General features: G+C 39.8%; 2 protein-coding genes across 3 annotated transcripts in view; both read left to right on the top strand.

The window, feature by feature from the left end:
- The first annotated feature begins 744 nt into the window (after positions 1-744).
- LOC134012692 (calcium-activated chloride channel regulator 3A-1-like) lies at positions 745-7,590 on the top strand. The gene is made up of 15 exons (XM_062452233.1): positions 745-908; positions 1,077-1,211; positions 1,347-1,491; positions 1,568-1,673; positions 1,806-1,962; positions 2,187-2,414; positions 2,509-2,733; positions 2,820-2,997; positions 3,170-3,276; positions 3,371-3,589; positions 3,820-4,087; positions 4,214-4,378; positions 5,147-5,383; positions 5,489-5,735; positions 7,587-7,590. The coding sequence occupies exons 1-15, from the start codon at positions 759-761 to the stop codon at positions 7,588-7,590; spliced, it is 2,571 nt and encodes an 856-aa protein (XP_062308217.1). The 5' UTR covers positions 745-758.
- Positions 7,591-10,122: 2,532 nt separating this feature from the next.
- LOC134012957 (calcium-activated chloride channel regulator 3A-1-like) overlaps positions 10,123-16,781 on the top strand; it is a 30,498-nt gene continuing 23,839 nt past the window's right edge. The window contains exons 1-13 of one of the 2 annotated variants that reach the window (XM_062452649.1): positions 10,128-10,416; positions 11,402-11,536; positions 11,675-11,825; positions 11,907-12,012; positions 13,033-13,189; positions 13,415-13,642; positions 13,738-13,962; positions 14,050-14,227; positions 14,332-14,438; positions 14,533-14,751; positions 15,026-15,293; positions 16,210-16,374; positions 16,540-16,776. In XM_062452649.1, the coding sequence (XP_062308633.1) occupies positions 10,267-10,416; positions 11,402-11,536; positions 11,675-11,825; positions 11,907-12,012; positions 13,033-13,189; positions 13,415-13,642; positions 13,738-13,962; positions 14,050-14,227; positions 14,332-14,438; positions 14,533-14,751; positions 15,026-15,293; positions 16,210-16,374; positions 16,540-16,776 (2,326 nt within the window). In that variant the 5' untranslated portion in view covers positions 10,128-10,266. Of the gene's footprint in view, positions 10,417-11,401; positions 11,537-11,674; positions 11,826-11,906; positions 12,013-13,032; positions 13,190-13,414; positions 13,643-13,737; positions 13,963-14,049; positions 14,228-14,331; positions 14,439-14,532; positions 14,752-15,025; positions 15,294-16,209; positions 16,375-16,539; positions 16,777-16,781 lie in introns of both variants that reach the window. The other variant, XM_062452650.1, reaches the window with a different exon arrangement.

The raw sequence follows: 16,781 nt of genomic DNA, 5'->3' as shown, positions 1-16,781 counted from the left end.
AATTACTCCATGCCAATGTCACTAATGATATATAGTTGCATTTACTTTGTGTGTTGAAGCGAGTCCGTAGTTAAACGAGTCCGTGTACTGCAATCAACGTCCTTTTGCTGGACCTTGATAAGTATCACTCCCTCCTTAAGACGCACTTGTTCCGGGAGTACAACGGTACTTAGGAATGATTTGCTGGACCTGATGTTAGCTTCCTCCAGGAACACAATGACTCTTACTGAGGGACGTGTTGCTCTTGTTGGTTAGTTGTAACTGATTTAACTTCTATACTCGCTGTGAATTATATTATATTATTGTTGCTTGCTTTTTCTACAGGTACACTCTTGCACTTTTGAGGTTCATGTTGTTTAATTTGTAACTTGTTTAACTACATGCTCTTATGGCTCTCCCCATTGGCACTTATTTGCTTTTCACAATGTATGCTTCATGTTTGGCTACTTGCAATGTTTTGGGGCTATCTAGTTGTTATGATCAGTGACCTATGCTCTTTCACACAATCGCTTTGGATACAAGTGTCTGCTAAATGAATAAATGTAATGTAAATAAAATGGCAAGTACTTTTCTAACCTTTCGATGTGGAATTTGCATTTCCATAGTTTGTTTATCCATGATGATGAGTTGGATAAAAATATTACGTCAATATAATTTCCATACTGGAAAACGTCTCTTATTATATATGTACCTCTTTCTATCTTTGTGAAGCATTCACTACAAATCTCAGATAACATACCACTCTGAGTATTTGAACTATGGCATCCAAAGTGGCAGTTGTGCTCATAATGTTATACCTGTCAGGATTTACCTGTGGGATCCGACTTGATGGCAATGGGTACACAGATATTCTAATAGCTATCAACCCTGCTGTAACTGAAGACCCTTTGCTCCTTGAACGAATCAAGGTAAGATGGAAATTAATATTCTATAATATAAACATTGCAAAATACATTTATTTTAGCCTGGATCTACTGTAAATGTGGACTTAAGTTAAATCCCTTGACTTTGGCATGACATACTGTGGACAACTCCAAGTCGCTGGCCCTGATATAACTATTAATTCATTCTTTTAGGATATGGTGTCTGAAGCCTCCTCGTATTTATTTCAAGTGATGAACAACAAATTGTACTTCAAGAATGTGACAATATTAGTACCCCCGAACTGGACAGGAAACTATTCCAGAGCAAATACTGAAACATATGAAAAGGTAAAATATCAGTCTTTATTACACTGTGAAATATTTAATCACCACATAAATGATGGATAATGAACAAGCATCTGTGTGCTTTGTGTTTATATTATTCTCTCTTGAAACTTTTTATTATTATTTTTTTTTTTAAAGGCCAATATCATAATAGATGAGCCAAATTTATCAGATGGGAATAATCCTTACACTCTTCAGTATGGGAAATGTGGAACTGAGGGTCGCTATATCCATCTGACTCCTGATTTCCTGAAACGTGATGAACGTTTCTATGGACCCAGAGGTACTGTACGCATTTCCTTCAGTGATTGTACCTTAAATAATATGAATGCTGGTTAACCTTTAACTGTTGTTTGTAGGTAGGGTCCTTGTACATGAATGGGCACATCTAAGATGGGGTGTTTATGATGAATATGATGAGAGAAAACCCTTCTATATAGACAATGGCAAACTGGAGGCTACAAGGTAATGTTAATCCATCATCCATGTCCATCACGCTTCAAAGTTAACTTGAAACTTAACGTAAACTTGACTGAAGTTAACCTGTATTTAAAGCCCCACACTACTCATAAACAGTATTCTACAATACATTTCTAGATGTACTAAGGATATTACAGGAGAGTGGCGATCCATCTCCAGTGAATTGACGTGCACACCGACCAATATCAACGGGGAGCCGTCCGACTGTTACTTCTTCCTGCATGAATCTCAAACGGCCAAAGCATCCGTTATGTATAGTCAGAGTATTGACTCAGTGGGTACAATCTATCTGATGAATTACAATTCCAGGTTCCAGGTCCAGTATATGAGTGCTGTTTCTGATACCGCTGTTTCTATGTTCATTGATGTGTCTGTATTTTTCTTACTACATTCCTTACCGTTTAAAAATTATAGATTGAATCAACAGTGCATTGTAATTCATCTGTCTAATTTTAAATTGCAATAGACTTCTAATTTGTACTTGTTGTCTCTGCCCAGGTAGTCGAGTTCTGCAATAAAAAAAATCACAACGCCAAGGCTCCAAACATGCAGAACAGGATGTGTGGTGGCCGAAGTGTAGAGGAAGTTATATTTTCTTCCAGCGTGGACTCACAAAATATCCCTTCCTGTTCTTTACCATCACCCAGTCCAGAACCCACATTCTCAGTGGTGCAAAAACAACAAAGAGTAGTTTGTCTCGTTCTGGATATTTCAGGAAGCATGGGGGTACAGTATGTTGACATTTTATTACAGTAATTATGTTTTTCTGTGCAGATACAAAAGTGATTTAAATGTATACACAAATGTTTTCTTTTCTTAGGGTCAGAGAATTGTAAGACAACGTCAAGCAGCCTCACTTTTCTTGAAGCAAATTATTGAAGACCAATCCTATGCTGGGATCGTAACCTTTCAGTCAATTGCCTCAGTCCTACAACCACTGACCTTGATTGATCATTTGGAAACCAGAGAAAATCTGGCTGATTCACTTCCCACCAACCCCGGTGGTGGCACAGAAATATGTGTTGGTCTTTTTAAAGGATTAGAGGTAATTAAACAAAAGATGAATTGATCAATTTAATGCAATATCATGTCTTACTAGATTGCAGGCTGAACATTTACTTTATATTTCAGGTTCTCAAAACACTTGATGGGTTTTCAAATGGAAAAGAAATTATTTTCTTGACTGATGGAGAGTCTAATAGTCCAATAAATTGCGTAAATGATGCCACGGAAAGTGGTGCTACAGTACACACAATTACTTTAGGACCCAATGGAGATCCACGTATGAGAGAGATGTCTGAAAAAACAGGTGAGGTATAGAGCATCCTTTGAAAGGAATTTACAAGCTTTCAGCCATGTCCATCCATTTGATTGCACAAAGGATACTTTAAATTGTAGACTGGAATGATTTTTTAATGTTTTGGTTGATTGATTTTATTATTTGAATTGATAATTCCTTCTTTCTTCTTTACAATTTGTAGGCGGTAGATTCTTCTATGCAGGAGATACGTTGAATTCCAATGATCTTGTGGATGTCTTTGCCTCACTAACAACTTCTGATGGAGATCTGACACAACAGACTATCCAGGTAAGCTGACTGTAGTCGCCATAATGATACTTTACAATGTATCTGCATTATATTCAGTAGTCTGTTCTCACTATCTGCCATCTCTACCCAACAGCTTGAAAGCCTTGGATTTACTGTGAGTGGGTCTGGCTTGTTCAGTGGGACAGTGTCCATTGACAAGACAATTGGCAACAACACAGCTTTTCTCATCCTCTATGAACACAATCCACCTCCAACCATCCTTGTAGAAAGCCCCTCTGGACAGAAATATAATACGTTTAAACCTGATACTCCAGGGAATTCTTTCACCCTGAATATTCCAGGAACAGCAGAGGTGTGTGTTTAATTACATTCTTTTGAAATGTTCATGGAATATATTCGTACTTATAGACATACGTACTTGCAAATTTCAACAACTACTTCCACCTGTGTACATACAGTATGTATTAGTTATGCTTGCGGTTGTGGTTAGTTATGTTATATGAAGGGTATTGCCAACATAATACATTTTGTCAAGTGACTAGTTTATGAAGTGTTTACATTTCATGTCCTATTCAACCCGAGGAAGGAAAATGGACTTACAACATTACCAACAACGGACAAAAACAGACTATGTCAATAACAGTGACCAGTCGTGCGGTCAGTGCAGACGTGCCGCCTGTTACAGTGAAGACTCACATGAACCAACAGTCCAGTAACGGCACTAAACCCATGGTGGTTTTTGCTGCAGTCAGCCAGAATGGACTTCCTGTCATACTGGCAGACGTGAGAGCTACTCTGGAGTCTGATGCTGGAGACAAACAAGAGATGGATTTACTAGATAATGGAGCAGGTGAGTTAGAAAAGAGCTACATATCAACATTTTAAAACTTACATAAAGATTATAGAATTTTGTCATTGCCTTCATTATTGATAATACACTTTATAATTGATAATACACACAAATCCTTTTTTTAAGGTGCCGATGCTTTCAGAAATGATGGCATCTATTCCAGATACTTTACACGAATGAAAGGTGGGAAATACAACTTGAAAGTGAGAGTACAGGACAGAGATGGAAAAGCTAGATTCTCCCTCAAGAGACACAGTGGTGCCATGTACATACCTGGATATGTGGTTGATGGTATGGCTCCATTACACACATTACGTTTGGACACTATGGATTTGTGTGTGAATTCATGTGAAGGACTGCATCCTCTTAAAATATAAAGTCCTATGTTGCCAACAAAATCAAATGTATCATAGACCTCACTGATTTCCTTCTTCAGTTTACTGTTTGATGACTGTTGTAATGGAAAAATTCTAGCGGCACTGTGTAGATTTGAATAGTCAAGAGATGGCGGTTACAATAATTTTTTTTTGCTTATACAGATCATGATTTAACAAAGTACTTTGTGATCAGTCATAACGAAGGAGGTGCTAGCCACAGGTCGTTCGCCAGAGTGATCCAGAACAACCCTAAAACCCTGCCTTATATAAACTTTAGATCAAATGGTTTTTCTGAACTCTGTGATTGGTCAGCACTGCTCAGTGACAGTTAAGACAATATAACCCCCCAGGTCAAGTGACCAAAGTCTTTTGATGTCACGACTCTTTCTCTAAATGAGGACAGTAAAGATACCCTTAATGAAACACAAACAGGACACAGGACACAATCTCCTCGGCCAAAAGGTCAGGGCTGCTAGATCAACTGACCCATCTCCCTTTAGGCCACAGAACTCAAACATCCCCCAACCTCCGTGCCCCTAGCTTCTCAATCAGGCATCATAACCCAACACCATAAATACCTTAAGACCAACTGCAACATCCATTTGTTTAAACACAACCTCAGTCTATTAAAAATACATTCTTAGTAACTATATCAAAAAATGCCATCACACTGTCCCTTCAGGAAAGCTGGAGCTCAATCCACCAAAGCCCTCTGTTGGTGAGGAGGACCTAGTGGCAGATGTTGGCAACTTCAGCAGGACAGCCATAGGTGAGAGCTTCACTGTGAATCTGCCACCTGGTGTTCCTACTGCGACGAAATTCCCCCCCAACACCATCACAGACCTGAACGCAGAGTTGGTGAAGGACATAGTGCTGCTCACCTGGACTGCACCTGGGGAAGACTTGGACCAGGGCACAGGTGAGAACAAATGTGTACTCCCACAACATGGCTTCCGTTTCAGATGCTTTGCCTAAACAGAAGTGACTGTACGTCACAAGTACCTGACGTGTGATTTCTTCTCAGCGAGTGAATACGAGATCCGCTACAGTGAGGATCCTGATGTGCTCAGATCCAAATTCAGCAACGCTCATCTGATCAACTCATCTAACCTGCTACCAAGTGAATCTGGATCCTCAGAACAGCTCTCCTTCACTCCCACCAATGGAACGATGAAAAACGGCACAACTCTGTTCTTTGCAGTTAAAGCAGTTGACAAGGATATGCTTTCCTCTGAAACCTCCAACCTTGCACAAGTGACCAAGGTCATTGGGTACATTGAAAGTCCTGGTAATGGTGTAAACATGATTGAAATTTACATATCCATTGCCGTGGTAGCCATAGCGGTCGGTGTGATTGTAGGTGTGACAATGACTGCACTAAAACAAAAACAGAGTCTGCAAATTACAGTCTAACATTGTGCACTCTGCAATAATTGAAAGTACTGAGCACTGCATATAAAACAAAGAAAGATCAAACATCACATATTATAAAATAGGATGATTCTGTTTTGCAAGCAAGTAAGCTCTGGTATATTGAAAAAAGATTCTGATGAAACCAACAATGTCCATTCACAAATATTGATTAATTCCTGAACATTGATACATACTTCCAACATCTTTAGTTGGACCTTTCTTCTGGCATTTCTTAGTCTCATTTTAGGTGGAATGATGGTCAGGTGTATGTGCATGCACTGTAAGGCTTGAGCCATGCAAAATGTTAAAATGGCTCAGATTATGCAACCTAATGTATTCAAAGAATTTCCAATATTTGCTACATCTGCATTCCAGCGTTTTTACACAGGCCAATTCTGAATGTGTGTTTCTTTCAAAAACTCAATTTATAAAGCCTCTGGTATTTCCTACTTTAGATGGATTGGTGGAGAATGTCACAATGTCAACTCTGTCAACTATTTTAATTACAAAGTGTAGACTAATTGTTTTGTGTCCATCCACGTACATTTGCCTGTGTGCTTTGATTGGTGTAGTGAGTTTTTGAGGGTGTGTGTGCGTGTGCAAGAGTTTGTGGAGCCCAAACATCTTCAGTACAGTCTCAGAGGCCTGGTATGGAGTCAAATTCCCAGCCTGAAGTATTGTCTCAGTCCATCTCTGGGCAGAACCAATCTCCTTTCACAACCAGATATTTAAATAATAAACGATGGCATCCTCACTCAGCAGTCCTCATTTTGTATTTTCTGACTCTTGCAGGCCACATTTAAATGCAGTTATGCAGTGTCACCACTAGGTGACAGGCATGCTCTTCTGTGTTGTCTTCTATACTTTACTGCAACAGTAACCTCCCTACACTGGCTGTCCTCATAGTTCCAAAAGACTGTTTGATAACAGTCCTCATAGTGCACAAGAGTATGGTTACACCATGCGTTCAAGCCTTGCTTAAATATGCTGATTGATCGATCTTTTGCAGTGCATGTATGAGGAGCAAGTGTCAAAAACTGTTGCAAACGAAGCATACTGACTAAACTGACATTCAAAGGTGACAGACTTCCGCCTCCACATGGGGGAGTCTTGTCTCCATCCTGTAACTTGTTCAAACCATGTATAAAAGAACTGCCTATTACCGTGAAGCTTTTAGACAACTCTGTACCGACACAGACTTGTTTCCTTGCAAGAAATAAACCATTGAACTTTCCTTGAACCCGACGACTCTGTGCACTTCTTGATAAAGAAATATACCTAACACTCTTTAGCTGATTGTGTTTTTTGTAAACCTGAACTAATCAACTCTAAAATGTAACTTCAATCATTTTACTGATAATGTGATAATCCTAAGAATTAAGAACAATAAAACAGACAATAAAATAGCTTCCCTCCTGACGGAGGAATCCCAAAAATAGAAAATATAGTTCCAAACACAGAATGTGTGACAACCTCCAGCATTGTTTGTTTATCCATGAAAATTAGTTGCAGCCGATTAGATTCTGTCATGTAATTATGTAGCATTGAGTATTTAAAAGACACAAATAAAGATTGATTGGGTTTTGGTTGAAGTCCGGAAACAGGCCATTATAGTGATAGGGCCTATTTGTCTATTTTAGGCCTACTGTATTAGGATACACGCTACGGAGAGTGTCCTGTTCTAACTTGTTCTTTTATATTTGTTACAGGTAAGCTGACAGTAATTAATACTCTATTGGGCAACTGTAGGCCTATTATGTTTCGGTAAAGCTTTATCCAGAGCGACTTCCAGTGAGTACAGGGACATTCCCCAGAGGCAAGTAGGGTGAAGTGCCTTACCCAATGACACAACGTCATTTGGCACGGCCGGGCATCGGACAGGAATTGAACCGGCAACCTTCTGATTGGTAGCCCGATTCCCTAACCGCTGTGAAGATGGCAGCAAGGAAGTGACGGAAGTGACTTTTTATGGAACTAAGATGCATTGTGTCGTCTGTCGTATGTTCCCGTCTAAAGCAGACAAAAGTGGATCTTTGTGGATGGAACTAAGATGCATTGTGTCGTCTGTCGTATGTTCCCGTCTAAAGCAGACAAAAGTGGATCTTTTTACACAGGCAGGCACCGACAATTTTCGAAAACAATCCCTGACCAGCCATGCTAATAGCACTAGCAGCCAGCACCTGGTTTGCGTGACAGCTAAGCGGGTGGTTGACAATCCATCTTCCGGGCCGTTGACAATGCTGGTCAGGAATTTAAATGCAGATGCCCGTCGTGTTATTGCACGACTTATAACAATGGCATATCAAGTAATTAAGACGAACCAGCCGTTCGCCTCGTTCCCCCGGGCTTTTGAACTGCAGCAGAAGAATAGCGTCAACTTGGGTACTCAGTATCATACTGATAGGGAGTCAGGTGGCTGAGCGGTTAGGGAATCGGGCTAGTAATCCGAAGGTTGCAAGTTCGATTCCAACGTCAGTCATGCCAACTGACGTGTCCTTGGGCAAGGCACTTCACCCTACTTGCCTCGGGGGAATGTCCCTGTACTTACTGTAAGTCGCTCTGGATAAGAGCGTCTGCTAAATGACTAAATGTAAATGTATGGTAGCTTTTATATATTAGCATTGAGGGACCAGAGGTTTCACAGTTTCAGCCAGACAGAGTTGTGCAGAGATGGCTGTCAGCAGGGGAGAGAGCATGTCATGTTTGAGGTTAAAAGTAAATTGTTTTGCTGACTATTACCTTTGTATTTTTTATCACTAGAAATGTGATTTAATTTTTGTTCTTTTTATCTATACAATGTGTTTAAAAATGGTTAGACATGTTAACAGAATCTTTGGTCTTTGGTTTTGTTGTAACAATGATACATTTCAACTTTTGGAGGGGGGGGCAGTAAGTTTCACTGGGCCAGTGGCAAAAAATCCACTTCCGCCCCCCTCCCGCCGCCTCTGCCAAGTACACGGAACGAATGGCACGAACACAATCACAATAGCCTTTGTTTTATGCCAGCTAAGGGCGCCAAACACCAAAACCGCCCCTGCTATACTTTCACTTTTACTAACTTGTTCGTTTATATTTTTTACAGGTAAGCGGACGGTATTTAATAATCTACTGTGGTACGCTATGCTTATTATGTTTCGGTAGAGCTTTAGTTTGTCCCGGAGACGTTAAGAAATGTTGGATATGACTGTGATTAATAGTGTGTGAATACCTCGCACCTGGAATTACGGATGGCAATTTGAATAATTCCGGTAAAATCAAGTGAATTTCAGTTCGAGATCAAGTGAGAGAAATAGAAGCAGATTAGAAGCGCATATCGTTGAGACAAAAGTGTGAGGCAACCCTGGTCCTCGAGAGCCGCTGTCCTGCATGTTTTAGATGTTTCCCTTCTCCAGCACACCTGATTCAAACGAATGGTCGTTACCCGGCTTCCACAGAGCTTGATAACAACCCATTCATTTGAACCAGGTGTGCTGGAGCAGGGAAACGTCTAAAACATGCAGGACAGCGGCTCTCGAGGACCAGGGTTGCCTACCCCCGAATAAGTCTAAATTTAGCAGCACGTGTTAACAAGCCTGTGATCACCCCGCGATAGACAATACCTCTACCTCATAGTGTAATCCTTGGTTCAGACTCAGTCCTAAATTGTTTTTATTTTTTATTTTGCGGTGACAATAATTTGGGAGAAACACAATAAACAGACGTTGAGTTAAATAAGTTAGTGAGATAAGGTCTGTTCACAAGCATAATTCATTGAGTTTCAAACTGTGATTAAAACAAGGAATACGCTAGTGATAAAAAGAGTAATAAGATAAGTTCATGTGATAATCAGTGCTGGAGTAATGTGGATGTACTGAAATGTTATTTTCATGGTTATGCATATATTCTGTGCATTACTCCCCTGTATTCATGTTAAAGGGATATAATGTAATACTTTAATGTGATTGGCCACACCTCTATATCGTGAGAGTGAGGACTGAACATGTTTAGATGTACTGTTATAAAGTTGATGGGTTTAGAGAGGGTAACTTGTGCCAAGAGTACTGTGCCAGTGTCATGTACATGGGTAGACGTTTGTAAAATAAAACGTGTTGTTTATACTTGATGAAGCAAAAGCTGACAAGGATGAAGAGAAAGTATCATTCAAAAACCTACAGGACAGGGAACACGCTACGGGGTGTGTTCCTGTTCTAACTTGTGCTTTTTCTTTATTGACATTCCTTACAGCCCAGGAGTGGGCTTCACTGAATTCTTGAAAGTCTAACAATTACATCAATATAGCTCACTTCCATACTGGAAAACCAGTCCTCTCCTGATACGTGTACCTCTTTCTATCTTTGTGAATCATTCACCAGAAATCTCAGATAACATACCACTCTGAGTACTTGAACCATGACCTCCAAAGTGGTAGTTGTGCTCGTAATGTTATACCTGTCAGGATTTACCTGTGGGATCCGACTTGATGGCAATGGGTACACAAATATTCTGATAGCTATCAACCCTGCTGTGACTGAAGATCCTTTGCTCCTTGAACGAATCAAGGTAAGATGGAAATGAATATTCTATAATATAAACATTACAAAATAAATTTATTTGAGCCTGGATCTACTTTAAGTGTAAGGATGGGTGTCACCTTCCCCACCTCTCATATGCTAAAATCTGGAGTTGCTGGACATAGTCTCTGCTTGATGGGTCTCACACCTCATTGTGGAACTTACTGTTGCATTGCTAGTCATATGCTGATAAGTTAAGATGTGGTCTGATTGGTTGTTCAGGGAAGGGAAGCATTGTTCTATGGATTCCTCATATCCTGAGGGCTTCTCAGCTCTGGCTTGTCCTACTCATTCTCCTTGCTCACCTCTTACCAGTGGCGAAAATCTGCTATCAACTTTGGGGGGGACAATTATATGACATTTTCTCAAGAGCAATTCCTGAGGGGGACACCAAAACTACTGCTGTAACACATAGCACAGTGAAATGCGCCATTGTGTCCATAATCAGCTAAGCGCTTTCATTGCGTATACAATATACACATATTTATGTTTACAGTGATTTAGTGGGGGGGACAAATCATATTTTCCCCAGGATGGGGGGGTCGTGTCCCCCCTGTCCCCCCCGGGATTTCCGCCTATGCCTCTTACTCTCTCTCTCTCTGATATACAATAATCAAGGTAGAGTAGGTAATATTTAAAACCTTCACTTTGTAGCATGTTTCCCTTGTAATTGATTTCATTCATTTGCAATGTTATTAAATAAACGTTTAATTTTAACCTTACTTTGACAATCCCTGCTATGATTTAACCCATAGTAAAATAACGCCAGTTCCATTGGCATTATTTGCTTAATGGTAATACACTGTTCAGTTTCCCATCTTCCTTCAAACATAAGGGAATTCGTTCTGGTTGTTTGGCCAATGTTAAACCCCCTACATAAGAGTGGATTTAAGTTGAATCCCTTGACTTTGGCATGACATACTGTGGACCACTAAGTCGCTGGCCCTGATATAACTATTCATTCATTCTTTTAGGAAATGGTGTCTGACGCCTCCTTGTATTTATTTCAAGTGATGAACAACAAATTGTACTTCAAGGATGTGACGATATTAGTACCCCCAAAGTGGACAGGAAAGTATTCCAGAGCAAATACTGAAACATATGAAAAGGTAAAATGTCTGTTTTTATTACACTGTGAAATATTTAATCATCACATAAATAATGGATAATGAACAAGTCTGTGTGCTTTGTGTATATATTATTCTCTCTGTATTAATTCTCAAAGTGCTTGTACTTGTTTTTTAAAGGCCAACATCATAATAGATGAGCCAACCAAATTAAATGGAAATGATCCTTACACTCTTCACTATGGGGAATGTGGGACTGAGGGTCGCTATATCCGTCTGACTCCTGATTTCCTGAAACGTGATGAATTAATTAAATTCTATGGACCCAGAGGTACTGTACGCATTTCCTTCAGTGATTGTATCGTATATTAAACATTATGAAAGATAGTTAACCTTTAACTGGTATTCGTAGGTAGGGTCCTTGTACATGAATGGGCACATCTAAGATGGGGTGTTTATGATGAATATGATGAGAGAAACCCCTTCTATACAGACAATGGAAAACTGGAGGCTACAAGGTAATTTACATTGTTTTTTTAAAGACAATTGCAATATTATGAATAGAAGACATACAAACTACAGTAAGGAATATGCATAAGCCACCTTATCTCAGTATCTGATTGCACTATGTTGACCACACATGCTGCTCATTCTTTATTCTTATTTGTATATATATTTTATTTTATATTTAAATTGTTTTATTCTTAGATTGTTTAGTTCTTAGAAATAGTTAAACTTTTGTATTTTTACTTAATTTAAGATTCGTATATGTTTAGTGTTTTGCATCCCTGCCACAGTAAATTCCGTGTTTGTATAACATACATGGCGAATAAACCAAATTCTGATTCTGAATTATTTGAATATTGATTATATCTATTTAGTTTACAGTTTAGTTTATTTAGTTTACCTAGCACATTTTAGCTAGAGTTTGAAAGGATTCAAAGCAAAATATCCCACCACCTCCCTTCAAAGCCACTCCTTCAAAACACATGAATGTGCTGCCTGACTACTGCCGGGAGGTAGTCAGACAGACAAAGTAGCCTGTCCAATTCCGTCCGAATGCCATCCAATCATTAGTGCCGGTTTGACCTTAATGATTGGTCGTGGTTATTACAGTCCTGTGACACCCACAGATATCGTGATTGATTTCATTTTGCTGTCAAACCTTTAGATATTTTGGTTGCTATCAGGGAGTCAGGTGGCTGAGCGGTTAGGGAAGCGGGCTAGTAATCTGAAGGTTGCAAGTTCGATTCCTGGCCGTGCCAAATTACGTTGTGTCCTTGGGCAAGGCACCCTACTTGCCTCAGGTGGAATGTCTTTGTACTTACTGTAAGTCGCTCTGGATAAGAGCGTCTGCTAAATGTAAATGTATCAGGATGTGAAGTTTATTTCAGCAAATATGACAAAAAGTGCTTGTCAACATTGCCTACCCTGCCTTTAATGTTTTGACAAATGTCACGGTACATAATTTTCCATTTTTTACCTCTATTTAAAGCCCCAGACTACTTAATAAACAGTTTTCCACAATCAATTTCTAGATGTACTAAGAATATGACCGGAGAGTGGCGATCCATCCCCAGTGGAGCCATGTGCACACCGACCAATATCAACGGGAAGCCGTCCAACTGTTACTTCTTCCTGCATAAATCTCAAACGGCCAAAACATCCGTTATGTATCTTCAGAGTATTGACTCAGTGGGTACAATCTATCTGATGAATTACAATTCCAGGTTGTACGGTATATGAATGCTGTTTCTTATACCGCTGTTTGTATGTTCACTGATGTCTGTATTTTTCATACTGCGTTCCTTACCGTAAAAAAATTATAGATCAAGACTGCATTGTAATTTATCTTTCTTATTTTAATTTGCAATAGACAGCTAATCTGTAGTATTTGGACATTATTTGTTGTCTGCCCAGGTAGTCGAATTCTGCAATAAAAAAAATCACAACACTAAGGCTCCAAACAATCAGAACAGGAAGTGTGGTGGCCGAAGTGTAGAGGAAGTTATATTTTCTTCCAGCGTGGACTCACAAAATATCCCTTCCAGTTCTTTACCATCACCCAGTCCAGAACCCACATTCTCAGTGGTGCAAAGACAACAAAGAGTAGTTTGTCTCGTTCTGGATATTTCAGGAAGCATGGGGGTACAGTATGTTGACATTTTGTTACAGTAATTATGTTTTTATTGTGCAGATAAAAAAGTGATTTAAATGTATACACAAATGTTTTTTTTTCTTAGGGCCAGAGAATTGTAAGACAACGTCAAGCAGCCTCACTTTTCTTGAAGCAAATTATTGAAGACCAATCCTATGCTGGGATTGTCACCTTTCACTCAACTGCCTCAGTTCTAAAACCACTGACCCTGATTGATAATTTGGAGACCAGAGAAAAGCTGGCTGATTCACTGCCCACCATCCCCACTGGTGGCACAGAAATATGTCAAGGTCTTTATAAAGGACTAGAGGTAATTAAACCAAATAAGAATTGATCAATTTAATGCAATATAATCTCTGACTAGATTGCATCAGTGAACATTTACTTTATATTTCAGGTTCTCAGAATGAATGGTGGGTTTTCAAATGGAAAAGAAATTATTTTCTTAACTGATGGAGAGTCTAATAATCCGATAAATTGTGTAAACAATGCCATCGCAAGTGGTGCTACAGTACACACAATTAGTTTAGGACCCAAGGGAGATCCACTTATAGAAGAGATGTCTGAAAAAACAGGTGAGGTATATAGCATGTCCATCCTTTTAATTGCACAATGGAGAAATTCTTTATCATTTTGATGATCATTTGATCATTCCTTCTTTCTTCATTACAATTTTTAGGCGGTAAATTCTTCTATGCAGGAGATACTTTGAATTCCAATGAGCTTGTGGATGTCTTTGCCTCACTAACAACTTATGATGGAGATCCGACACAACAGACAATCCAGGTTAGCTGACTGTAGTCGCCATGATGGTACATAAACATCGATCTGCTTTTCATTTAGTACTCTCTTTTCACTATCCACCATCTCTACCCAACAGCTTGAAAGCCTTGGATTTACTGTGAGTGGGTCTGGCTTGTTCAGTGGGACTGTGTCCATTGACAAGACAATTGGCAACAACACAGCTTTTCTGATACTCTATGAACACAATCCACCACCAACCATCCTTGTAGAAAGCCCCTCTGGACAGAAATATAATACGTTTAAACCTGATCCTCAAGGAAAATCTCTCACCCTGAATATTCCAGGAACAGCAGAGGTGTGTGTTTTCTTAAATTATTTAGCAATGTTCATGGAATATATTTGTACTTACAGACACGTACATGCAAATAATTTCAACAATTACTTCGACCTGTACAGACTTAATACAGTAAGTATTAGTTATGGTTGAGGTTGTGGTTAGTTATGGTTGTTTCAGATTTTTTGGGAAAAAACGTATTTTTGCAAGGTGAAGGGTATCGGCAAAAGAATGCACTTTGTCACGTAACTAGTGCCGTGCCGTCTGTTACGTTTAATCTCCTATTCAATTCCAGAAAGGAAAATGGACGTACAACATTACCAACAAGGCACTAGCACAGACTATGTCAATAACAGTGACCAGTCGTGCGGTCAGTGCAGATGTGCCGCCTGTTACAGTGAAGACTCACATGAACCAACTGTCCAGTAACGGTGCCAAACCCATGGTGGTTTTTGCTGCGGTCAGCCAGAATGGACTTCCTGTCGTACTGGCAGACGTGAGAGCTACTCTGGAGTCTGATGCTGGAGACAAACAAGAGCTGGATTTACTAGATAATGGAGCGGGTGAGTTAGAAAAGATCTACCTATCGCTTTTCTGTCCTTCGAAGCCCTACTTAGAAATTATAATATCCCAAGATCACACTTTTTCAGATATCTCCAAGACCGCAGTTTTGCCTCTAAACATTTCCCTACTTACCCCATGTCGCTGAATAAAGACTCAGCATGTGACCTATTAAATCTGAATCCCTGGAACAGGGGTCTAATCTCTAAGACGTATAATATAATACACAATAGTGATCCTCTAACACACAGTAAAATACGTGAAGCCTGGGAAATAGGAAATTGTAATCCTGGATGATGTCCGGGCTAAATGCATCTCCAGCATACACACCTCCTCTATATGTATAAGACATGGACTGATACAATTCAAGGTATTTCACAGAGTGCATTACTCCAATGACAGGGTAGCTAACATATACCCATCTATTCACCCTATCTGTCCCAGATGTGGAAACTCTGTGTCATTGGGTCACATGTTCTGGTCATGTCCCTCCCTAGTTGATTTCTGGTCCTCCATATTTGATTGCCTTGCACTCTATGCAACACATCCCTCCAACCCACTCACTGCTATATTTGGAGTCACACCTTCCAAAATACATACCACAAGTACACAAAAGAGAGCGATAGCATTCTGTAGTCTTATAACACATAGGTTACCGGTAATCATAATGAATTGGAAATCTAATAAATGCCCACCCTTCTGAAGATGGATCCAGGAGGTGCTATCTTTACTTCAGCTAGAAAAGATTAGACCTACTCTGACAGGCTCTGGTGACACATTCAATGGATTTTGGACTCCCTTCATTGAGTATGTGAAGGAGTTGAATCTCTAACTGATCATGTTATCATGGTATCTATGCACTCTCTCTAGAATGTTGTCATTGCCTTCATTATTGATCACACAAATCTTTTTTTTAAGGTGCCGATTCTTTCAGAAATGATGGCATCTATTCCAGATACTTTACGCGAATGAAAGGTGGGAAATACAACTTGAAAGTGAGAGTACAGAACGGATATGGAAAAGCTAGATTCTCCCTCAAGAGACACAGTGGTGCCATGTACATACCTGGATATGTGGTTGATGGTATGGCTCCATTATACACATTACGTTTGGACACTAAGGATTTGTGTGTGAATTCATGTGAAGGCCTGCATCCTCTTAAAATCTAAAGTCCTTGTTGCCAACAAAATCAAATGTATCATAGACCTGTGATTGATGGTCTATGTTGTTTGATGACTGTCCCTTCAGGAAAGGTGGAGCTCAATCCACCAAAGCCCTCTGTTGGTGAGGAGGACCTAGTGGCAGATGTTGGCAACTTCAGCAGGACAGCCATAGGTGAGAGCTTCACTGTGAATCTGCCACCTGGTGTTCCTACTGCGACAAAATTCCCCCCCAACACCATCACAGACCTGAACGCAGAGTTGGTGAAGGACATAGTGCTGCTCACCTGGACTGCACCTGGGGAAGACTTGGACCAGGGCACAGGTGAG

Source organism: Osmerus eperlanus, chromosome 26 (assembly GCF_963692335.1).
Source record: "Osmerus eperlanus chromosome 26, fOsmEpe2.1, whole genome shotgun sequence".
Classification (NCBI taxonomy): Eukaryota; Metazoa; Chordata; class Actinopteri; order Osmeriformes; family Osmeridae; genus Osmerus; species Osmerus eperlanus.
The sequence above is the reverse complement of the archived record's forward strand: the minus strand, read 5'-3'. Positions and strand labels throughout refer to the sequence as shown.